This window comes from Ictidomys tridecemlineatus, chromosome 8 (assembly GCF_052094955.1).
Source record: "Ictidomys tridecemlineatus isolate mIctTri1 chromosome 8, mIctTri1.hap1, whole genome shotgun sequence".
NCBI classification, from domain to species: Eukaryota; Metazoa; Chordata; class Mammalia; order Rodentia; family Sciuridae; genus Ictidomys; species Ictidomys tridecemlineatus.
Window position 1 is genome coordinate 72,524,273 of NC_135484.1, and position 26,828 is coordinate 72,551,100.

A 26,828-nucleotide genomic window follows, 5' to 3' on the forward strand; every position below is an offset into this window, starting at 1 on the left:
AAAAGGTTTCCTTTTTTCATTTTATTTCCTTTAAATGTTAATAAAACTTGATATTCAGCAACCAAGTTTTATTTTCAACAAGAATCAGAAAACTGTCAAAGACAAACTGTTTTCCATCATACAAACGACATGATCACAGATAATAAAATTGCACAAACCTCAAAGCCTAAATAACCATGTAAATGGATTCTATGTTTTTTGAGACAGATGGTGGATCACAACAGTGATGGGTTATGAATTCCAAAAAGATTGTCCTCCAGAATGAAACAAAAATGCCTGAAGAAGCAGATTTAAAATATAAAGTGAAACCAAAATAGAAAAATGACATCAATTTTTAAAAGACCAAGAAGACAGAAACAGAGAACATATAGATTATATAGAAGCACTCTGGAGAGAAAATAATTTTGAATTGAAACATTATCATTATGTTAACAGAAGGAAATCTGAATGTATTTCAATAAGGTCAATAATGTTATCTGGTTCATTCTACACCACATCCAAGACTACAGAAAATTGTAACCTGTGTCTGTCAACCACCTTATCACCTGATGTTGGCGCCTAAGGTATGCTCACCAATCTTGATCATTGTTGGGAACTCTTGACTTCTTTATATAGTTATTGGCTGCATAACATTAGAGTGAATTAACAACCACTATGGAAGAGAATTAAGTTCTCAATGATGGGTAATTTCCTTATGCATACTATTTCTATAATATAGGAGGGAGGTGTAACATAAATGCCCACTTAAAATATCTTCTGCATAGGTGTGCAAAGAGTTAATGGTAGCATCCTATAAATCTCATAATAATATCAATGATGTTGGCATAGAACTCATCTAAACAGAAAAAATTAAATCATTTTATGCTACTATCACAGCCTCTGAAAAGCAATTTCTGAAGTCTACTGAATCAAATTATCTAGTATCTGGGTATCTTGTGTAATAGTTGATCAAGACTTTGTCAGCACAAAAAGGCAGTTATCATGTTCTAAAATAAGTATCTTGGCTCTGAGATGTTATCAACCATACTAAGGGCAATGAAGGTACTTATCAGCAGTCATTCAATAGTCCTTAATTCACTGTTCCTGTGAGAAATACAGGTTGTTAAATTCATATTACTTCCTAGCTACTTCCAAGTTCCTCTCTATTCTTTCTTAGATATTTCCTTTATACAACCATAATTAAATTATCTAATATTTACATAAAATGCCTTGAGCAATGCTTGGCACATAGTAGTCACTGCCTCAGTTGTCATTACCATTATTTCATGTCTTACAAGTGATGCTTTGTATATGTCAAATGCAGAGACTCTAAGGTGTGATTTACTTTAGCAAGTTCAATCCAGTGCACCCAAGGAGAAAAAACTCTAATATCCAAGGCATGTTTAATATTACAATTCTCTTATTTAGGATAGAAGGGCAAATAATTTAAAAAATGATCAAAGTGATTGAAAATATATGTGTATATATATACACATTATATATATAATGTGTGTGTGTGTGTGTATATATATATATATATATATATATACATACATACACCTCTAGATAAACATCCCCAAAGCTATTACCTGAAATTGCAAATATTGAGAACAAATTAAAAGTAACTTTTGATAACTGTACCACAAATAAGTGTGCCACTGATTAAAGAGCCTATCCTCACATTGAATTAGTTCCAGACTGTGGTAAATTTGTTGCAACGTTATTAAAGTATTTCAGTATATATTTTATTTTTATAATAATAAATCTGATATTCTCTAATATCCTCTGGTTTGTCATATGTCATCCATGCATCATTCATTCCATTCACTTAAAGCATCATCTTCATGTCCATGTATTTCTGCTGGTGACTGGTCAAGAGAAGTTGAGTCTTTGTATCTCATAGAACTCAGCTCTGAGTGTATCTCAGTTGTAGAGGCTTTCGCCCCCCAGAAAGCTTTCACTGCTGCCCTAAGGGGAAAAAACAAGAACGAAACAAAAACCATAATATGAAGTGAAAACAAAAACTAAATGAGACTCCTATTTACATTTTCTATATATAGATGTGTATTTTATTCACGATTCAGTTTTAGTTTGTAATGTACCAGCTGCATTGGGCTAGTAGATGAATGCTTGTACTTACCAGGGTTTAATGCTCATACAGACATTAGATATATTTTCATATAAATGAATTAGTAGATTACAATAATCAAGTTTTAAAGTTGTGAGAACTACAATTGAACAACACAAATATTCATTAAATATTTTTTTAAGGAATTGCCTTATAAATTCCTAAGAATTGCATTTAAACGCTCTCTCATGGCTGGGAAGAAAGTCATAAGATCATTTTTAGAAGCATCCCCATAAGAGATGGGATAGCCTGAACTAGCATTGTCACAGGAGGAATGAAGGGAGCTGGACAATTTCAAGACACATGCTGGAGACATCATGGCCAGGATTTTTCACTAGATGAGGGAAGGGGAGATGAGGAGGATGTCAATCAAAGGTGACAATGCATCCTGGGCATTCGCCTACCAATTAATAATTATGAAGATCAATACGAAGATCACAAATACACAGATAATGACTCCTATGGTCAGCACAAAAACTAGGACTGCATCAGTGTCTGGTCGGCTTGATCTTCTCATCTGCAATTCTAAAGAAAACACACACACTTGATGATTATTTCTACTGGAAACAAAAAAAAAAAGGAAATGAAAATCTAAATGGAAACTTTATATTTGAAAAAAAAAACAACTCTAAGAAAATACAAAAAGAATTAGTAGGAAGAAAATTGTTCATGAACTTTGTTTGGCATGTCTGAAATATGCATGTTTAAACATACAAAAAAGTTTGAAAGAACATACCAACAAACACCTATATTACCACCACCTAAATAGTTTCAATAATATTTTTACTATTCCTTCATTCATTCATCCATCCATCCCACTATTAATCCATTAACTCATCTTACATTTTCATGTATTTTAATGTAATTTGCAGGCATCAGCACAATTTCCCCCAAATTCTGCAGGTGGCCTATCAATAGCTAGAATTCTACATTTGCTTATATTTTTTCTTTGATGTAAAATTTATGTGTAATGAATTGCACAAAGATCTTAAATGTACATTTGCTTAGATTTGGAAAAGGCAAACACACTTATGTAATCAAATGCTGATGGAGACAAAGAATTCTCCTATATCCCAGAAAGTTCCCTCAAGCCCCTTTGGGTTAAATCCTGCCCCAGCCCCAGAAGCAAACAGTATTGCATCTGATCTTGTTTTCCACCAAGATTAGTTCTGTCCTTTCTATAACTTCATATGAATGGGCACATACACTATATAAAGCTTCTTTTCACTCAGCACAGTGTTAGAGATTCACCCCCACTGTTACATATGATGATGGTTTTTCTTTTTTATACAGAGTAGTCCTCCAATTTATTTATCCTGCCTCTAGTGAATACTTAGACTGCTCCAGTTTGAAGCCTATTATATAGTCCTGTGGACATTCTTGTAGACGTCATTTTGTGAATATATATCAGTTCTGTTGGAAACCAAAGAATGGAATTGCTGGGTCATATAGGGTAGATGTGTACTTAGTTTTCTAAGTAACGATAAGGACTTTCTCAAACTGATTGTATTGGCTGTCCATGTCTTATGAGTTTCTCCCAGATTTTAGCTTGGCTACTCAATCTCTAAGTGATTTTCTTTAAGTTAGCTCAAGTTTTTAAATTTTAATGAAGTCTTAATACATTTATTATTTCCTTTTACTGTGATCATTCTGTGAATCATGTCTAAGAAACTTTTCCTACTACTGAATCACACATATTTCCCTCTATGTTTTCTTCTTAAAGATTTATGGGTTTAGTTTTATGCTTAGGATTATGATACATCTCTAATTTTTAATATGTTAAAAATAAAAAACTGAGGTTGAGGCTCATTGCTTTCTATACAAATATCCACACACCACTCTTAAATTAAGCCTTCTCTCCCATATGTGTCTGCTCTATCTGCAAATAAGGCTACTAAAGAAACAAAGCTAGTTTACAGTATGTGTGGGAGCACTGCTACATTGTAAATTGGTGAAAAGCCAATTTTTATCAAGGATTACTTGTTTTGTGAATTAAATCACTTTTTTATGGCTCTTTCTGTTCCCCAAATTCTAGAATCATTGGGAAAAAAAAGCTAAAAAGGACCATAGAAACCATCAGACTCAAATATCATTTTATATGGTTCAAGTAAAGCAAGGTCCAGAGAGATGTAATGTTTGCAAATGTTTGTTTTGACTATTTTGGTAAGTGCCAGTGTATCAGAAGTAGTCTCCTCTATGGAAAATCTCAATTATTTTTCTGAATTTTTTTTTCTGACCTTTAAACACCATGGATTATAACTCCCCATTTTCCCTAGTAATTCTATAGTATAAACTCAATACAGTGATATTAAATAGCTCCAAATATAATGGAAAAAATACATCCATGTTTGTATCCCAATTTTGGTAGATTTAAAAATCTTTTTATCGTGAAATAATGTTAGATATACAGAATGAGTTTTTTTTTTAAAAAAAAAAACTTAAAGTTAAAAAAACCTTTGAGAACTAAAACCTGAGGAGAAATGCAAAAATTAGTTTCCATTTATGTACTATCCTGTAACATTAGCCGAGAGAGAAGGTAGAGAATGAGGCATATAAAGATTTTAGTTCATTACAACAGTAATCTTCTCTCAAGGGTTACCTAGACTGCTTTTACATCTACTGAAATTTTCTAATGGAAAATAGGTCAAATTTCAATTCACTCACTTTTTAGATATAAACAAAGCTTACGTATGTGTTAATGTCTTCGGGACACCATAACAAAGTACCACAAACTATGTGACTTAAAAACAACAGAAATTTATTGTTTCATAGGTCTGGAGGCAAAAAAAAAATAAGGGGGGAATTGTGATGGTAGGACCATGATCCCTCTGAAGGGTCTAAGGGAGGATCCTGTGTTGCCTCTTCCAGCTTCTGGGAGCCCCGGATGTTCCTTGGTCTGTGGTAGCATACGTCCAATCTCTGTCTGTTTTCACGTGCCCGTCTCCTCATATGCCTATGTCTTCACACGGCATTCCTCTGCCTTTGTCTCTCTCCCCTCTTCAAATTCCCCTCTTCTTACAAGGAGACCAGTCACATTGGGTTAAGGCCTATCCTACTCTACTAGGATCTCATCTTAACTAATTACATCTACAATGATGGTCTTTCCAATTATGGCCACATTCTGAGTACTGGGAAAGGCAAGACTTCAAAGTCTCTTTTCTGGGGAAAGGGCACACAAACCAAGCCATAACAAGGCCTATTTATGAAAGACAGCTCTTATGGGAGTGAAAAATGTGATATATAAAATGGAAGCCAATACAATACTATGTGGACATTTCTAACCCAAACATTTGTTTGATGTCTAAACAGTCAAAAGGGTCTTTTACAGTGGTGTACCCAAATTGTAATTTTTGAAAGAATCTAATCGTGTTCTGAGAACATTTTGTTGTTCAACTACTGCATGCACTAAGACAACAAAGCTACCCCACCACCCCTAGGCTGCAAAGTTAACTTCATCTCAGTAAAGGACAGGCACATTTTGAGTTCTGTTCTCCAGCCCTTAACTTGCATCCTAGCAAATGCATTCTCCTTTCTAGTCATGAGAGGAGTATGTAGCATCTTGCAACATTAGCCAAGAGAAGGTGGAGAGTAGTTTAAACTACTCACTACTAACCAGTTCTCCCAGGATCCAGGAAGTGAGTACAAGGGCCAAGAATGGTCCAGCGGCTTTTATAATATCATAAACTAAGGCTAGCTGAGATATTTTTTAGTTTGCTACTTTGGTCCTCTCTTCTGTCGTTTTTTAGTACTTTATTGAAATTATCCTCTTAGTGTTATTAGCTTTAACCATGAAGATTTTTTTAAGTTGCTAAATAGCACATCAAAGGAAGTTTAAATAGTAAATAGTTTATTTTTTAGAATCACCCCCAAAACACTTTACCCTGTTCTCATTTGAATAAAGATACCACATTACATTGTGTTTGGTATCTCTAGACAATAGTGGAAGCCATTTACCTGGGGTACAAAAATAGCTTCAGGAAATCCATAAGCTCTCTTAAAATTACATATAACTTTTGCCATGTTTGTATATTGAACATTTTTCTCTGAAGAAGATCCAGAGCCTTGATTGGATTCTCAAAAGAACTTGTGATCAAGTCCCCCACGCCTCTAACAAAAATGACAACATTATAAATGGTTAAGAGCACCCACATAAAAGGAAATGATTACCTGGATACAAAAGACATCATAGATTAAACTGAAAGGACATGAATGCAGATCCATCTCACAAGGGAAACAATGTACAACATGTAAAATTATGTTCAGGACAAGATTTGCCTTTTGTGACACAGAGACATGCATTACTGCATTATCAAAAAAATATTTTCTTCAAATAGATAATTTTGAAAGAAAAGTGCTCTGACTTCGTGTTTCTTAATTTTTTAAATTAATTTTATTATTTTTCTGTGCTAAGAGTTTTGTAAGCATTCATGAGAATTCCATTAATCCACTTTCACTTTTATGATGGAAGTAAATGCAAGAATATGTATATTTCAAGTTAAAAGCCTAGTCTTAAAGGACCACTTTCCCAAAGTGAGCCACATTTAATGCTACTTTGTGAAAAAGAAGTTAATTATTATCTGGTAGAAAAGCGTCAATGATATAAACCAGTGTTTCTCAGCACTGTGGACACCAGCAGCAACAGCATCACCTGGGAACTTGTCAGAAAGGCAAATTTGCATGCCATTTCTAGTCCAGACCTACTCAAACAGAAGCTCTGATTTGGGCTGGATAGAGACTTGTGTCTTAACAAGCTCTCCAGGTGATTTTGATGCTTTTTGAAGTGTAAGATATAAACAAACCAAAATATTGCTGTGCACTTACCATTAGATGTATAGACTGTGAATTTAATAGATGCTACCATTTCAGAATTATCCATGGTGTCACACTGGAAAGCCAAGGGGTGGATATCTCTTTGTACATCCAGGATTGCTGAATCATTTGCAAGTATAACAGGTTGCTATTAAAACAAAACAAAACAAAACAAAACAAACAAACAAACAAAACAAAGTATCAATGTTCTTCCCTACACTTAAGGTCAGAAACCATTACTTCCTTCAAAAAAAGAAGAGTCACTGACTCTTGGAGCCTAGTATGCTAATTAATTGTGCACATGGATTTTGGAGTCAGAAAATCCAGACTTCAAATCTCAATGCTACCACTTCCTATCTGTATGACTGTAGACAAGTTATTCTCTACACATCAGTTACTTATCTATACAATGGTATAGCAACCGTAGGGTTGTTATATGCTTAAGAAGAGCGCGTTGGTGCATGTTTGTAGTTCCAGCTACTAAAGGGGCTGAGGCAGGAGAATAACAAGTTGGAGGCCAGCCTCAGTGACATGGCAAGACCCTGAGCAACTTAGTGAAACCCTGTCTCAAAATAAAAAATACAAAGGGCTGGGGATGTGGCTCAGGGGTTAAGCTACTCTGGCAAAATTCTTTAACTAGTGTTAGCTACTGCCATTAATATACAACTCCTTTAAAAATAAATAAAAACCTTACTTACAAAATAAAAATAGTTCATATTATATGGATGTTTAAAAGTTCTATTTCTAGTTGACTTTAGACATATAGAATGTCTTAAATCTCACTGAATAGTGAAAAAAATTGAATTCCAATAATATTTTCCTCTTTTGCAAAATGCTTTTAAAGAGAGTTTTCTGAGAGTTATCTAAACTGGGATACAAATTTTATCACTCACTAGGAAAGCACCAGATTACATATGTTCATTACTTACTTGGTCTGCCCTTAGAAGTTTCCACATATATTTGTAACGATTTACAGGAGATGTATGAATACATGCCAATCTAACACTTTCAAGACTTTCTGAAATTGGTTTACCCCCTGAACAAAAGAAAAATCAAATACATAAATATCATTGGGCATTATAAGTTGCTTTACATATGCCATTACTTTTAAAAGTCACTCCCAGTCATAAAAATCAATTAGATATTGCAAGTTACCAAATCTTAAAATTGGGAGCTGGAATGTAGTGGGGTAAGGGAAGAGTGATGAGGACAACAATAAAGTCACCAAAAAAAGCAAGGGAGGAGACACAATGTCTCTCAGTTTTTTAATGCAGAATAAATTCTAGAGAAGAGGTAAGGGCAATCAGTGATCTGTTACACTGAACTTTGAGGTCTGCTAGTGGCTTCCAATTTACTGGTTAGGAAACCTCATTAGAGATATTAAAATGTCAGAATAGCATAATTGGATGCAAAACAGACCTCAAAGTTCCCAATTTAAGATTTATCAACCCACTGATAAAATGCCATGACCAAAACATCAAAAGTGTTCCACTTGAGGACAGACTCAACCACAGACCCCAAGTATAGAGAGAGGGTCCAGTATACAGCAGATAATATATCTTTAAATTTTAGATGTCACTGAAAAATGTAAAGCAAAAGCAGAAAGTTACTCACAGTTACAAGTGTCTAGAGAATGGAAATTAAATTGTAGATTTCCTTTCAACGCATCCACTGGCTGTCTCCTTGTATTCAGTGGCAATCTGAGGTAAGGGTGTTTCCCTGAGGTGAACTCTTCCCCTCTGTCACCCGCCAATACTTACAGCCACAATCTGCTGGTCCACGGCATTCTTCTACTCGAACAATACACTTGGATTCGCCTCCAGGGCATCCATTTGTTAATATAACTTCTCTAACACCAACACCTTAGGTAGAAAGAAATGGGCAAATGTTAAGAAAAAAAAACACGAATTGAAGAAGGTCTTTACTTTCTCACCCAGGTCTGGCTTATCTTTTCTTGCTTCCTTTTTAAAATTTATTAATTGTTTAAACTTTTCTCTTAATTTCAGAAAGTTAACTCCTAAATTCGCAGTGATAACATTTAGAATTTTCTTCAGCTCCTTGTCCGCAATAATTTCATAAGAACAGTATTTTCTCAAATTAGTTACATAAAACACTAGTCATTCTTCAATCATCTATGCATTTGAAAATGGTACGTTAAATAAAATGAAAAGGACCTCTTTTTTCTTTTTCTATCTTATTGGCACATTATAATCATACATAGTAGTAGTTGGGTTCATTCTGACAAAACCATACATACGTGGAATTTGATTTCAGTTCCCATTCCCCAGATTTTCCCTCCCCTCCTTTCTCTCCATATACTCCTCCTTTCTCTTCTCTACTGATCTTCCTTTGTCTCATTTACTTATTTATTTTTGATTGGTCCTTTCTACTTATATGTAAAGGTGAAATTCCATGTGCTGTGTTTATATATGCACCTAACGTGATTTTGTTAAATTCATTCCACATTTCCTTCCTTGTTTATTGTCCCTCCTCCCGCCCTTCTGATCTTCTTCTACTCCATGGACTTTGTCTATATCTTTATAATATCCAATTCCCCCCTCCTTCTTTCCCTTGTTTTGTTCTAGCTTCTATCTATGAGAGAAATATTTAAATCTTGATTTTGTGAGAATGGCTAAGCACAATTCTTCATTTCCATCCATTTACCAGACAATGCCATAATTTCATTCTTCATAGCTGAGTAAGACTTCATTGTGTATAGATACTACATTTTCTTTACCATTCATCTGCTGATGGATACCTGGGTTGATTCCATAAGTTGGCTATTGTGAATTGTGCTGCTATAAACATCAAGGTGGCTATATCACTATAGTATGCTGATTTTAATTCTTTTCAGTAAACACCAAGAAGTGGGAGAGCTAAGTCATATGGTGGTTCCATTCCTAGTTTTTTGAGAAATCTCCATATTGCTTTCCAGAACGGTTGTATTCATTTATAGTTCTACCAACAGTACACAGTGTACTTTTTCCCCATGTCTTTGCCATCATTTATTATTTTTTGTATTCTTGATAACTGGCATTTTGACTGGTTTGAGATGAATTCTCAATGTAGTTTTGATTTGTATTGCCCTGATTGCTAGAGACATTGAACATTTTATCATATATTTATTGGTTCTTTGTGCATCTTTTGAGAAATGTCTGTGTAGTTCTTTTGCTGGTTTATTGATTGGGATATTTGTTCTTTTTTCTTAATTTTTTTTTTGTAATTGTAGATGGATAGCACAGCCTTATTTTGTTTATTTTTATGTGGTGCTGAGGATCAAACCCAGTGCCTCTCACACGAGAGGCAAGTGTTCTGCCACTGAGCTACAGTCCCAACCAAGGATATTTGTTGTTTGTTTGTTGGGTGTTAGGTGGTTTTAGTTGTGCATATGTTTTGGATAGCAATCCCCAGTCAGAGGAACAGCTGACAAAGATTTCCTCCCATTCTGTACACTCTCTCTCTTCATGTGATGTCTTTACTACAGAAGTTTTTAGAAACTTTTAATATGCTAATAAATTAGTATGCTATTATGTATAAATTCTTGTTAATCTAAGATGCAAAGATTTTACATGTTAACATCTTTGAAATCAGAATACATTAATATAACTGTGGTATGACAGCATTTTTTCTTTTTAGAATACATAAAATGTGCTTCTTACAGCAAATAAAATTAGGTTTGATGAAACACAGTAGTACACAGAATTTTCCAAACTTAATTTGACTGTGAACCTTTTCAGAGTGGGGGCATGGAACTTCTGGAGAAAAATCCAAAATAATATTTTACCATAAATGATACTTTTTAATATTTAGATTGATAGTCTCTGTGTTAAATATAGACAAGATAACTTATTAACAACCAAATCTCCATTTCCAACAAGATAATTTTTGTTACAAGAAACCAAATCTTTTACTAACCAATCCTAGAATTCTGAGTCAAGCTTTAATTGCAATAATTGAGGGAGATGATAAATTCTGGATCAGCAACACTGCTGAATACATTTGGTGTTAAGACTACAAGGTCACAAGCTAAGCAAGATTCCTTGATTTCCTTGTCTACCAGATTACCTCTTTCAGCCTCTACAAGGTATTAATCATAAAACCCATTCTCAAGGGATAGAAAAGTTGAAGATTAGAACAGTGGCTTACAATAGTGCAAATCACATGGAGTTCTTACTAAAATGCAAATTTTGATTCAGTCTGTCTTGAGTATGTCTAAGATTATGCATTTTTAACAAGCTCCTTGGTGATGCTAATGTAGCCATTTTATGGACCACAGTCTGAGTAACGAGAGAGGACTTCCTATGGGACAGGAGGATGGAAGGTGAAAGTGTCTTTTGATTAGGAGGGAGCTGAATTACAGGCATGCACGGTGGTGCATGCCTGTAATCCCAGAATCTTGGGAGGCTGAGGCAAGAGGATCATCAATTCAAGGCCAGCTTCAACAATTTAGTGAGACTCTGCCTTTTAAAAAAAAATAAATAAATAAGGCTGGGGATGTAGCTTAGTAGCAGAACACTTGTCCAGCATGTATGAAACTTTAGGTTCAATCCCTAGTAATGGCAAAATAAAGAAACAAATTAATTAAAAGAGATGGCTGAGAATGGCTTTCGTATGGCTCCACTTGAATTTATAATAGGTGCTTCTTTAGAGGCACAGTCTTATTCTGAAATGCACAAATATTTTCCAATCAGGTATTTTATATACTTATTTAAATACAGCTCACTGAGATATGTGGTAGGTATGCGATTTTCCAAGTAACACCTAAATATCTGCCAAAATATTGGAAAAAAGTGTCTAAGTGTTAAAATATTTTTTAGGAGTTAAATAGAATTTTCACTAAAACCTTTTTCTTTTCTATGTAGTTAATATAAACTGACAATACTTTTAACATTTTAGATCTGAAATATTACATTTTTGGTTTATTTTTTCTTTAGAACTTATAACCACCTAGTTTATCACTAACATATTATTTGTCTTGTCCTACTAAAATATACATTCTTTGAAGGTAAAAAGTTTTTTGTTTTGTTTTTCACTATTTTATCCATAGCCCCTATAACAATGCCTGATACATAGTAACCAAAAACAAAAACAAAAACAAAAAACCCACCTTGATTTAAAAAAATCAATTTTTGAGAGAATAAATATACAATTTTTAAAGCATGCCTTTAACAAATAAAAAACATTAATTATTGGAGCTGTCATAAAAAATAATTTTTTTACCTGCAAAAAATTTCAAGCAAGTAGCAAGAGAAAGATATAAGCTACAAATGAGTAATCATATGTTTATTACATAGATTCCCCTAATTTTGACTCTTACTTATATAAAGTAAAAACTAGGTTTAAAACTACTTTAAGAGATTGAAAGAAGAGTAGTTGCCAGGAACTGGAAGAAGTGGAAAGTTAGTTTAAATGGGTGTGGAATTTTAGTTCATGGTGTTGACAAAGTTCAAAATGGATAGTGGTGATGATTGTACAATAATATGAATATGCTTAAGGTCACTAGATTTTATATATATAAATGGTTAAAATAGTAATTTTTATTTTGGATGTATTTTATCATAATTTTTTTAAAAAGCTACCTCAAATAAAAACAATTCAGGTATAATTTTTGACCAAAAGTTTGCTCCCAAAAATTCTTTTTTTTTTTTAAAGAGAGAGTGAGAGAGAGAGAATTTTTAATATTTTATTTTTTTAGTTCTCGGCAGACACAACATCTTTGTTGGTATGTGGTGCTGAGGATCGAACCCGGGCCGCACGCATGCCAGGCGAGCGCGCTACCGCTTGAGCCACATCCCCAGCCCAGCTCCCAAAAATTCTGATCAAGATCTGCATGAATTTTTCTGTCTTCTTATCCTCTAGTTATTGTTCTCCCTTTCTTCTGGTCACTGTCACTTTGTCTACAGCAGACCACTTAAGATGAACTTAATTTCATTGTTAATTATCTAATGTTTCTCAGTGCCCTCATTTATGGCAGGGGTTATCAAAGGGTAGTCCTCTATCAGCCATAAAGAGTGAAATTATGTCATTTGCAGGAAAATGAATGAAACTGAGGGCATTGTGTTAAGTAAAATAAGGCAGATTCAGAAAGTCAAAGGTTCTTATTTTTTCTCTCATTTGAAGAAACTAGGAAGAAAAATAAATAAATAAAGGTCCGGGTGGGGATCTCACGAAAACAGAAGGGGACCAGGAGGAAGGAAAAAAGGAGGAAATGGAGAAGAACTAGATAATGAGTTAATCAAATTATATTGTTGTATTGTATATATGTATAAACATTAAACAACAAATCCCACTACTATGTATAATTATAATGTGTGAATGAAAATACCTAGAAAAAATTAAAAGATGCACCTTTAACCATCAGGCTGAGCTTCATTGTCAGCTGAAATGCAAATTCTTAGGCCTATCCACAGGTCTAGGGAGTTGGAAACTATTGAGTAGGCCCCACAAACTGTTTTAATAAGCCTTTTAGGCACTTGGAATAGATGTTTGAGAAACATTGACCTATAATTGCATATAAGCCTTAATCCTACCCCCGTGTTAAGAGATTTTGTGTCTAATTTCCGTCCATAGAATGATCAACATAAGTCTTATTCTTTTAACATCATCTTTCCCCCAAAGCCAATACTTTTTCCCCCAAAAAAACATGACGTATAAATTGGAGAAATTGGAATAGATGATTACAAATAAGCATATTTCTTGATAGATTTGCCAGCACATTATGTGGGAAGACATCTGTGAGATGCATTGGAAAATCTCTCATCTTATGAACATCTGTGAAATGGAGAAGATTTCACTTTGGTGAAGACAGTTTATGTGCCAAAAAAATAATAGGGAGTTAGCTTAAAATAAAACTTGGGGGTTGCAAACTGGAAATATCTTGCGTTTTGAAGCAAATCAGCTGAGTGTTGTGTGTAAATTATAGTTGTTAGACATAGAAAGCAATGAGAGATGAATGAAAGTATACAAATTACAAGTAAACAATTACCACATTATCTGTTTTTACCTTCCCTCCCCCCAAAATTAGATTATTCGCCTGCTCTTTTCTACTTACCACACGTGACTGTGCACATTCCAAATTCAACTTCTTTGACTATTGTTTTATTCGGACCTAAATATAAAGTATAAAGATACAGTATTTAATCATATGAAGACTTTTCTAAGTGAAAAACCTCTTACTTGGGATGGGGGATACAAATACTTAACATATAGGCAGCAGGTAATTTTTTAAAAAATCTATTAAACCAGAGGAGCAAAGCCATTTCTCATGCATTTACTATTATCTAAATCAAAAGAAGCCTGAACTTTTAAGGAAGTTCATGAAACTAGGGAATAACCTGCAAAGAAGGTTTATATTTAAAACTTGTATATAACTTAAGGGTTTTTTTTTCATCAGTTAATACATGGTGAGTTAAAAGTCTATAGAAAATCACAAAAATACAAAAGGCCTTAGAATTTTAAGAAATAAGAACAATTTTTTCTAATTAAAAGAAATAAATTTTTTTTCAAAAACTCACAAAAAATAGTGAATAATTTTCATCCAAAAAGAAGTCTTATGCCAATTGTTCATTAAAGTTATAAGTGATGGATTGGTTTTACTCACTTTCCAGATTAAAATGGAAAATTTCAATAGTTCTAAGAACATATTTCAATGCTTTATTTAGCAGGATAATCACAGAGTATACAACTTTGAGAAGCTAAAAATTCTTGGTTCTAAATCACGTTCTCTTTTTCTAATCATTTGAAGAAGTTGGCATGAATTCCACTAAATATCTTATATAACCAATTCTTCATAGCTCAGATTAGGACTGAAATCTCTCTATAAAAAAACAAATGAGGTATAAGAAAAAAATTATAAAAGGCAATGTATCTCGGGGCAACAAATCACATAGAAAAGTAGATTGAATTTCAAGTCCAAAAAGCTACTTCTAACACTAACAAGCTCTTTGAGTTTGGGCAAATTAATTAAATTCTGTCATACCTAGTTAGCCTTTGTTACATTTGGAAAGGAAACCCTATCTGATTTGATATTGTTGGAATTAAATAAGATAATGCATACAAAATAATTCTATAAATTGTTTAGCACTACAAATATGCCAAAGTTGTCATAATTATGCAAATTAAACTTGTTTTGTAGTTATTAATATCACATGGTATTGATATTTTTCCTATTTTGAATTATTGTAAAACCTCAATAGTTCCATAAGCTTTTCATTCTGTACTCACAAGCATCAAATATAGTTACTTTGAATGCACAGTAGGTACTCAATACATATAAGTAAATCAGTTATTGATCTTGTTAAATGAATGAATTAGACTATCATAACTTATTAATTTTGAACTGACTTTTTATGCTTGAAATGCTTAAATACTTTCAACTGGCACATAATAAGAAATAAGTTAAAAGCTTAAGCCTGAACATAAAAAACATAGGTAAGAGAATAAGTACTAGACTACCCACAGCTTCTTTTCACAATCCATTACTCAATTAGCTCTACTATTTACCACCTATATTGCTTTGAGAAATTATTCAATTTCTTCTAACTTGAGCTTCTTTATAGGAAAAAAATGAGATTGAATCAGAAGCCTCTAAAGTCCTTTTTAGCTTTAATGTTCTTTGATGTATTAAATGTCCATTAGGTCACTTCAATGTTTTTTTTTTTTTGTAACTATATGTATCTGGATTTCAATGTGACATTTGTAAAAATTTCCCATTATACACCAATGAATAAAAAGGGAAAATATGATCTGAATGTCAGCAAAGTTTGATGTATAATTGGCCAAACAGGATGATGCACAGATGCAAATTCGTCAGTTGGCGGGAATGTGGTAGAAGTGATGTGTCATGGGGCTCTGTCCTGTTCAACATTTTTATTTATGACCTGAAAAAAAAGAACCCTGATATCATGCTGACTGAATCCAGAATTCTGCAAAGCTATGAAGTTTTGTGTTCAAATGTGTTCAAATGTAAATCTGTATCTAAAAATGAAAGGGTGAAGAATGGGCAAATGCCAAAAAAAGAAATCTTAGGAGAATAAAAAGTCCTATACCTAGAGCTCAAAAGTTAACTATCAGAAATATTGTATGGATTGTCTTAATTTGTTAGAAAAAAAGGGTAAAAAAAATGAACAGAATCCAACAGTTAGTTCAATAAGAGGCAAGAATGTGGTGAGGCTTCTCCACTAACCACTGACCCACATCCCTATCCCTTTTTTATTTTTAATTTTGAGACAAGAGTTTTGCTAATTTGCTTAGGGCTTCACCAAGTTGCTGAGGATGACTTTGAATTTGTGATCCTCCTGCCTCAGCCTCCCAAGTGCTGAGATTATAGGCATGTCCCACTGTGCCCAGCTTTTGGGACCCTTTGAAATCTAATGATACACACACACACACACACACACACACACACACACACACACGGTATAAATATAATTTTAAAGATATATAAAAGGATAAAAGGCATAAGGATACAAACCTAATATATTCATAATTTTCCTTTATTTTGAAACATTTTATTATTTTATCATCTGTAATGATGTTATTTTATCATCACACTCATTAATTATTCACAACTATTTTTTAAAAAGATAAAATAATAAAATTGAAGAAGGATTGGCATTGCCTAAAAAGATGATGTAATTATGAAGTAAATCATAGCTATTGCATCAGTTTTCTTATGAAACAAGTCTAAAGACACTTTTCATGTAGCTATTTCTGGTTTTCATTAAATAAAATATAAACTTTAGAATTTTTCATTTTTTGACCATAATGGTAGGGAAGAAAATTGATGGAGAAAAACATTTCTAAATTATTGAATGAGTCAGAAGATGAACACAGAGAGCAGAACTTTAGATGAAAATGGTGATGGTGAAATTGATTTTTTTTTTTTGTATAAACAGAATCTCAGTGAGAGATGATAGTATCTTAGGTGACTATCCTGGATAATTTTTTTTTAAAAAAAGGAGTGAGCATTGTATTTCTAAGAATGAAAGAAAATATGGTATTCTCATCCAGTTATATTTTTGATAGGAAGAATTTGATCTTGAAATATTTTATGACAACAAGACCATACTGTTTTCTAAAAGGATGTGGACAGTATTCTTTTTTTTTTTTGCACGATGTTTATACATAAAGATTTACTTGACAAGATTTGAAAATGGACAGACTATGATGACACGTATAAATAAAGATGACTGGAAGGAAATAGATGGCTTGGAAATGAATAAAACTCATTGAAGGGAGAGGGAGCATGGGAGGAATTGATGAACTCTAGGTAGGGCAGAGGGGTGGAAGGGGAAGGGTGGGGTCAGGGAGTTAGCAATGATGGAGGAATGTGATGGACATCATTATCTAAAGTACATCTATGTAGACATGAGTTGGTGTGAACATACTTTATATACAGAGATATCAAAACTTGTTCTATGAATGTAATAAGAATTGTGATGCATTCCACTGTCATGTATTTAAAAAATAAAACCAACAAAAAAGATAATGATCATGTGTTATACTAAATTAGTTTTGTTAAATAAAATTTTGCTAGCTTAAAAATAAAAAATAAAAAACTCATTGAATTAATCATTTCAATTGCTGTTTATAAACTGAAAATGAAAGTGTTCTGCAATTATGCAGCAAAAAGATGGCATTCATCTCTTTAACAAAATACGTACCATCAAAGTTTTCAAAAGTATTGTGCTTTGACAATATAAGTGCAAAAAGAACCAGAGTAATAATAATCCAGACTTTATGAGAGAAGTACTTGAAATCTGGAATCAGTATTTATATGATGGATATATTACAGGTTCGTGGCTTAACAGTTTGAGCATTTACTTTTATTCAAACTTCTTTCAAGTTAAGTTATGAATACCTTCAAAACTAAGATACAAGGAATAAAAATTGGGGTTTTGGTGTGTTTATATTTTTATTAAAATTTCTAACAAAGTTGTTTTCACTAACCCTTTATTCTTGCTTTTGGAAATTATTTGTAAAATTATTTAAAAGTGAAAAACATAATAGTTCACTGGATAGTAATGGGGATGCCTGATTTTACTAGTCCTCCAGAATTAGAAGAGCTGTGCAAATTTTAACAAGAGTCCTGAAAACTTTCTGGTTGTTTATAGTTCTAGATTCTCAATCTACCCGGATAAAACACCCATGCATGAAATTATACATCTCTCAAGTCCACAGATGAGGAAACTTAGACACTGAGAGAATAAGTAATTTACTTACACTTGAGTTTGAATGTAAGGCATTGTAACTTCATCACCTGGGTTTAACTTAATAATATTTATCATTTTACAGCTAGAAGTATCCCTTCATTAGTTTAACACTAAAATCGTTCACTCAATTTTTTTGAAAAATATACTGAAGCAATAGCTACACTGCTTTAGAACATATGCTGCCCTTCTCATCTTTCTTTTTCACATTTCCAAAGTCAAGGACCTTTTCAAACTCTCTATAATGTAATCAAGACAGTTCAAGCCTGGATCCCACTATTAAACTCAGATAGTCAATTTCTTTCCATGCTGAGGGTCACTATCTATCATTGGGAAATGAAACAAAGGCTGATAGACACAGCACCCACTCCGTACATATAGATTGAGGAGACAAAAGAATGCTAAGGATACTAAAAGAATTTAGCATCAGCTGGATCATTTATGGGGAAAGGGAATCATCCTTTTGAAGACTGCAAACCTGCAACTGACCTTTTTACCCACCAGCATGTGAGTTACTAATCAATATAACATGTACAGCAGCTTGTCAAGTTTTATTGCTTAATGAGCCAACAGTATAAGGCAAATTTATGTACCAAGCACAGGCTCATTCTCCCTTGGTTAATACATTATCATCTAACAATGCCATTAGTTGAATCCCCTGATAAATGTTTTCTACTGCCACCATTCCTTTGTTGAAACTAAACATACAAATAAAACACTACAACAGTGTGGAAGTGCTCAGTGGTAAGGGGCTGCACAAAGGTGACATGGCCTATACATGGGCAGTTTTGTGGGCTATCTAGATGTGTCACGGTAAAGGGAATTATAAATTCCATTGAGTTCCCACCCGAAGGGGAAATATGGAAAGAAAGAGGGCTACCAGCAATTTCGAACTTTAAAAACAACAACAAAAACTACAATGGGGAGGGGAAATTATTGCAACAAGAGTAAAAACCAAGATTTCCTCTGGGTAGGAAGCTACTTTCACCCCTTTAAAAAAAAAAGTTTTTCTTTCTCCAAAGCAATATTGAAAACTATTTCTTAAGTGGCTTCTACATATGCTTATTTGGTTATCTTGCTTGGACAATCAGCACATCCTTCTTCAAAGCAATAAGATGCACAAAATGGATAAACGCAGGGCTGTTATATGCAAGAAAGCTCTATAAATGGTAACAAAGGTGATTCTCATTATTATTCGGCAAATAAAGAGTCAGCTTTTTGCTCTCAACAGGTGCCTCTGGGCGCCTGTCAAGGAGCCTCCTGCTCTCACCAGCTTCCTCGTTATCAGGCAGAGGGCCCTCGTTGTTGTCCCCTTCGCTTTCGTTGTCACCGGTGTCGTCCTCGCTGTCGCTGTCGCTATCGCTATCGCCTTCGCTTTCGCCCTCGTGGGCCTCGTGGGGCTCGTGGGCCTCGGGGCCCTCGTGGGGATCGTGGACCTCGTGGACCTCGTGGATCTCGTGGACCTCGTGGGCCTCGTGGACCAAGGGGGGTTCCTGGATGGCGGTGACATTGGTCCCACACGAGGACTGGAAGCCCGCCAGGAGCAGCCAGCCCACGGTCAGTAGCAGCCCTGCGGAGCTGCCCGCGCCCCCGGGGCTCATGGTTCTCGGCCCCGACGGCCGCCCAATGCACGCTCACAGCCCCGGCTCCAAAGGAGAGGCGCTTCGAAGAGACCTGCCACGCCGCACTCGACTACGAACCCCTGCGTCGCGCCCAGGCAACCATTGAGTCGTCACGGCTCGTCACCGCCATCCCGGTGGGGCCGCGCCGGGGCAGACGCCTGGAACCGCGCAGAGCCATGCGGTGCAGCTGGTCACCCGCGCACCGGGGTGCGGGGATGCGGGGTGCTGAGGGCCCTTGCTGCCAGCCTCTTCGCACAGCTTGCTTGCTTGCTTCTTAGACATTCCCTTTGCGTGCTTCCTATGTTTACTCTCTCCAAACTGGACTCCTTAGACCCTTCAAGCACTATTCATGTGATGTGGCTGCAAAATTACCTATCCAAAATCTCCAACTAGGGACGACGTGACAAGAAGGATTCGCCACAGCCTTATTAAGTATGGTGCCCTTAACTAGATCCATAACTGCAGGTGAGGTTCGCTTTGTAGAAAATATAAGGGAGCATTTTGTTTCTTCGATTTGTGCACTCTTGTGACTGCAATGCAATCACGTATTCACCTTTTAAGATTTTGTGCAGCACCATCAGCTCCATGTAGAACGTCATTGAGTGAGACTGGGATGATGGGGAGGTGCTCATGCAAGTTTTCAAGCAATTTTGTCCTCATTCTTTTTATTGGTGGGGAGTAGGTGATAAGTTTGGGGTACCAAGTGTGAGGCACAGGATTTAACCTTCATTCCTGGTAACTTCCATCTTCTTGGTTTGGATTTTGTGGGTTGTTGGTTTGGTTTGGTTGATTGGTTGGTTTTTATTTGATTGGCTTTTTTTTTTTAATTCATTGAGAGATTCTTTCAAATCCTCCTGATTCTTAATTCTGTTGTCTTAACCCATTAATGCTTCCTAAGTTTGATTTGGAAAATATGTTTCCTTCAGTTCACTGTCAAAAATGTTAAAAGTTCAACAGGTCAAGGATGGAGCCTTGTGAGGCTACGCTCTGATATATGTTCCACTAATTTGTATGTTGGTTTAAACCAAGACTCTCTTCTTTTTACCAAAAAGGAATTATATCTTTTACTAAGGTTGAATCAGGCTAGAAGAAAGAATACCTTAATACCTTAGCATTTCCACTTGAATCAGTAGGAAATCTTAAAGCTTAGGTGTAACTCCCCATTGCCTTATTCAGTATCAATATGTCCAATTATATTATAGAAAGAAATGAAATTTAGTTAAGTTCCCTCTATTGAAAGTGTGAATTTCAATGGTCTAATTAATTCAGATTTTTTCTTTAGGAATAGAATCATAGCATTGAGTCAAACAAGCTTAGATATCATCTAAATGCTTCAAACCTCTTATTATTAAATGAGATAGAGAACTGGAGAGAGTAAATGACAGACCCAAGATTATTCAGCAAATTATTTGCAAAGCTGGATCTCATAACCAGATCGCCTGACTGCTCATTCAGTGCATAGTGATTCTTACAATGCACAATTGACAATGAATATGTATTTAGTGGAGTGACTGGGAGTCAAGAGTTCAGGAACTAAAAAAAGCAAGTTAAGATTAACTTTCAAAAATTTTGTTATTGCAAATTTGATTTTAATGTGGTAGTTTGTGATTTTTATGATTGTTTTTAAAAAGACATAGAGGGTGTCATCCTTTAAGGCTCAGTGTTTAAATTCCTATGACATCCAGGATGGGCAGTCACACTACAAGCTGAACTTGAGGCATAAACTCTGGCCTTTGGAGCATTTGTTTATCCAGTCTCAGCAGAGTAACTGGTAAGCTGATAACTCAAATTCTTCAGGACCATTTATTTGTAACAAAAGTAGATTATGTGAAGCAAAAGTAGACTTTTTTTTTTGCATTTTTCTCTCACAAAGTCTTCTAGTATTGAAAACACAAGAACTGCAAAAAAAAAAAAAGTGATCAGCATTAAAATTTGAGTTGGTATTGGTAGGCAGTCTCTGGGAATATTTTATATGAATTCAAAAACCCTAAAGTACTGTGGCATCTGACAAGATCATGAGGGACATTAAAATGAGAAATTTTTTATTCTTGGCAAGAATAAAAAAATAATTTTTTTGAATGCTGAGAATAAGTAAAAAAATCATGCTTTCAAACATGAACTTTAAAAGGAAGTTCTGAATTACTGTCAAGGGCAAATCTTTTATTGAGCGTTTTTAGGGCCTCTATTCCTATATAGTACCCTTTTGAGTAGAGGAAGTTCCATAAACCCTAAATAATACAATTGAATTCAAGGAAACTTAATGACCTAATATATAAGCAGCTCCAAAGGGCATCCAAATGGATCTTGAAGGGGAACTGAAATATATGACTCTGAAATAATGAAATAGAATTATATCTACAATATCAACAAAACAAATATACCTTTTTATAATAATTTGTATAAGGAAAAACTTAGTATATGTCCTCAAGAAACTTATACACTATCTAGGTGGAGCCACAGTAAGTGAAAAGGAAATTTTTAGCCAAGGTATCCAAGACCCTGCTCTGACCTGGGGATACCAAGGAACAGGAATTACAGCTTCAGTCCTCCTTTCCCTTGGGTCCCTAAGTATCTCTGCTCTGTTCCAGTTTCTAAGAGGCAGAGAGGAGAGCCACTCCACCCATCCCACCCCCTCCATCCTGAGCTGCTTTGCTGGCACTCACTTGATATGCCTAGGGGCAGGAAAGTCATCCCTTTCTCCTGTCTCCACTCTACCCACACAGGAGGACTCCATGCTCTGAAAAGGAAGAACAGTTTGAAGTTTTTATAATATGCACACAAGACAATCAAGGCCTGATTATAGGATCACCATAAAAATTTTAAAAGGAAAAAATATGAGAGAAATTACAAAGGAAGGATTGATAAAGTGGAGTAACTGGCTGTCTTAGTCAGATGGAGGAGAGGAGCAAATGAAGGGAATTTCAAAAGTTGGTAAATATTTTGGTTAATGGGGTTAAGTTACAGGTGTAAACAGAAGTCAAGTGGTAATATCCAACAGACAGCACACAGAATCAGAAAATGAAACCATTGACACATTCTAAACTCATAAAAATAATATGTGTACATCAAGTTAATAGAATGTTCTAAGTCCTGTTGTAATATTAGAAACTTTATAGCAGTGTTTATGAAAATAGCTGCCCAGGAGAGAAAACTTATTTAGGCTTTAATATGCTTAACCTAGTCCAAATCATTCCCCATAGTCATCACCATTGAGAAGGCTCTCACACTACTTTTGTGATATATCCACATTTTAGAGAAAAATAATTTTTTCTTCTCGGGAGCAGGATTTCTCCTGTCTATACTTCTCTTCCTCCTCCCCACCCCACTCCTATTTCTCCCCCTTCCCCTTGGCACTCTTATCCCAGGTGGGTCTTCTCTATCCATTCTCTGTCAGTTAAAACCATTGCTATACAATGGAAGAATTTTGTGATAGAAATTAGGAAATCTCCAGGTTTTTTTAAATGTAAGAATAGTAGTTTCAAAGAGTCATAGTATATCCTCCTCATCCATTTCATGGTCAGTAGCTTCTTGCTCTTATTCTAGCCCTATCCTCTCCTACCCTTGTATTTTCTCATCTAATGCAGCTACCCACAAAGGCTGTCCTCTCTGTAGGCATTCTTAGGACTATAAGAATTTACTAAGTGTTAAAGAAAGAACATATTAAACTCTCTATTAAAACTTCTATTTTAATAGGAAGAGTTGAAAAGCCATCAAAATTAAATAATATTCTAGAGAAATATGGTCAGCATTTTGTAACAGCAATAAATAGCACGTTGTGCATGAGTTTTGATAGAAGGCACATAGCATTCTCAAATTCCTCTATTCACAGGATGGTATAAACCATATTTTTTACGTTTGAATAAGGTACCCTATCTGTGGTTATGCAAGTTATAAATGCCCAGCCTCACTCAGTGAGATTGGTATGTAAAACAAAATTTAGTATTTATGCAGGTCATTGGGTTTCCCCTAAAATTTTTGTGATCCTAATTTACTTATTTTATCTTTGAGTCTATAATAAGCATACCAAATAAATACTCTTATTTTCTTGGTTACTAAGGAACAAGTACAAAGTCCCATTCCAGTGCTTCTCTGCCCACACCCACTCCAAACCCAACTTAGCTGTTTTCTTCTTTCATTCATCTGATTTCCCCCAAACAGGTGTGCCCCTCACCCTGCTTTCTAAACATGAATTCCCAGGAAATAACTCTATTACTATCCTAATTTCTGAATTCAGTTACTTCTGAAATCTCCAGTTTCTTTATAACTCTCTTTCTAATTCTACTCCCTGCCACCATCACTATCTAACCCTGCAGATGTGACAACTCACATGGTTTCAGGATATATATTAATAACATGGCTACATAAAAGTATACTATCTTTTGATATATTTAAGCCCAGTTATCTTTTCCCATAGGAATATATGTTCTTTCTTTAACACTTGGTAAATTCTTATAGCCCTAAGGTTGAGAATCAAAGAACTGGATATCTTTAGTCTTTAGGAAATCTTCCTTGGTACCACTAAACATCATAAATACCTAAAATAACCTCAGATTTCCACTTTACTTTCAACTAGCTAAAAGCACAAGATGGGCATTCTGAAGAAGAGTGCTTCAGATGTAGGTAAAAATAAAAACCTTGCACTTCCCCAAACTCATACTCACTTTTAAAATATTCTGGGTGCTTTGATATGCAAGTAAAGATTTGTGCCCCCACATGAGATTTTTTTTTATTGGTTGTTCACAACATTACAAAGCTCTTGACATATCATACTTCAAACAATAGTTTCAAGTGAGTTATGAACTCCCATTTTTACCCCAAATACAGATTGCAGAATCACATAGGTTACACATTCACATTTTTACATAATGCCATACTAGTGACTGATGTATTCTGCTACCTTTCCTATCCTCTACTATCCCCCTCCCCCCATCTTCTCTTTCTATCCCATCTACTGTAATTCATTTCTCTCCTTATTTTTCTTCCAATTCCCCTCACAACCTCTTTTATGTAGTTTTTTATAACAATGAGGGTCTCTTTCCATTTCCATGCAATTCCCCTTTTCTCTCTCTTTCCCTCCCATCTCGTGCCTCTGTTTAATGTCAATCTTTTCTTCCTGCTCTTCCTCCCTACTCTATTCTTAGTTGCTCTCATTATATCAAAGAAGACATTTGATATTTGTTTTTTAGGGATTGGCTAGCTTCACTGAGCATAATCTGCTCTAATGCCATCCATTTCCCTGCAAATTCCATGATTTTGTCATTTTTTAGTGCTGTGTAATACTCCATAGTGTATAAATGCCACATTTTTTTAATCCATTCATCCATTGAAGGGCATCTGGGTTGGTTCCACAGTCTAGCTATTGTGAATTGTGCTGCTGTGAACATCGATGTGGCAGTATCCCTGTAGTACGCTCTTTTAAGGTCTTCAGGGAATAGACCAAGAAGGGCAATAACTGGGTCAAATGGTGGTCACATGAGATTTTTTTAAAAGTTAGCATTATTGAGATACAGTGTCATACAAGAAATTGCACATATCTAAAGTGTGCATTTGGGGAAGTTTTGACATGCAAGTGTGCACCTGTGAAACATCACCACAATCAATAACAATGAACATGTCCATCACTGCAGGAAGTTTGCTCGCCGCTTTTTTCTGAAACCACTGATCTCTGTCACCGACAGATTAATTTTTTTTTTTTTTTGAGTACCAGGGATTGAACTCAGGGGCACTCAACCATTGAGTCTTTTACATTTTGTCTACTCTAATAGGCACAATGGTGTGTAGAAAGTATACGGAAGTATCTTAGTACAGTTTTAACCTGCACTGTTCTGATGCCTAATGATGTTGAGCATCTTCTCATGTGCCTATCTGCCATTTGTATACTTCTATGCAATGTGTGTTCAAGTCTCTTGCCCAATTTTTCTTGCCCATTTTTCCCATTTTTAATTGTCTCCATCTGTATTTTGGTTCTTTATTCTTCTAATGTTGTCTTTTCTAGAGCAAAGATTTTACATTTCTGTTTTCGTCCACTTTGTCCATTTGTTCTTTTATGGGTCAGCTTGGGTTTTTTGTCCTGTCTACAAGATCCTTGTGAGGTTGTTAAGATTTTCTCATGTTTCCTTCTAGAAATTTAAGGATTTATATTTAGGTTTATGATCCATGTTGAGTTAATTTTTGTATATGGGCAGAGATATGGATTGAGGTTAATTTTTAGACAAGGATATTTAGCTATCCCAGCATTTGTTGAAGAATAATTTCTCCACTGACATGCCCTTGCACCATTAACACAAATCAATTGTTCGGATATTTGTGTCTGTTTCAGGACTCTATTCTGTCCCATTAATCTAATTTTATTCTTTTATTTTATTGTTTTGATTCATGTAGCTTTATTATATATCTTGAAATCAGGTAGTTTACGTCCCATCTTTGCTCTGATTCTCAAAATTATTTTGGCAATTCTAAGTCTTTGCATTTCCACATGAGTCTTAGAGTCTATATTGCAGTTCTGAGAAAAAAAAAGAAAGAAAGAAAGTCTCCTGACATTTTGAAGGGGTTTGCATGAGTTTATAGGTTAATTCAGGAACAGTAGACTTACCTCTACTAGCAAGTGTTTGTACTCAAAGGTAAATACCTTTAGATACTATTTAATACTTCTCAGCAAATATTGTCATTTTTAGCACACAGATCCTTTACAGCTTTTGTCAAAATTATCCCCTAAGTAGTTCACACATAGTAGTTTGATCATTGGTATTGTTTTTATACAAATATCTGATTATTTGTTGCTACTATATAAAACAGGGTAGACTTTTGTATATAGTGTATCCTGCAATTTTGTTAAAAATATTTATTAACTCTAATAGATTTTTTGATAACTTTTTAATTGTCTCCATAGATAATCAGTGTCATCTGTGAATAAAGAAGTTTTTACTTCTCTTTCAGTGAGGATGCAGTTTATTTTTCTTTACTTACTACAATGACCAAACTCCCTGGTGGGTGGGTGAAGGCACTGTCTTTTTTTCTTATCTAAGAGGGAAAGCAGTTATTCTTTCACCATTAAGTACATTAACTTTAGGTATTTTGTAG

General features: G+C 34.8%; 1 protein-coding gene across 1 annotated transcript; it reads right to left on the reverse strand.

Annotated features, from left to right (window-relative positions):
• On the reverse strand, positions 1 to 26,232 carry Spaca1 (sperm acrosome associated 1). Its single transcript, XM_078019626.1, has 8 exons — positions 22,412 to 26,232; positions 19,397 to 21,646; positions 13,968 to 14,024; positions 8,677 to 8,778; positions 7,846 to 7,952; positions 6,929 to 7,064; positions 2,512 to 2,632; positions 1 to 1,947 (listed from the first exon to the last, which is right to left on the reverse strand). The coding sequence occupies exons 2-8, from the start codon at positions 19,725 to 19,727 to the stop codon at positions 1,791 to 1,793; spliced, it is 1,011 nt and encodes a 336-aa protein (XP_077875752.1). The 5' UTR covers positions 19,728 to 21,646; positions 22,412 to 26,232; the 3' UTR covers positions 1 to 1,790.
• Positions 26,233 to 26,828: the final 596 nt, after the last annotated feature.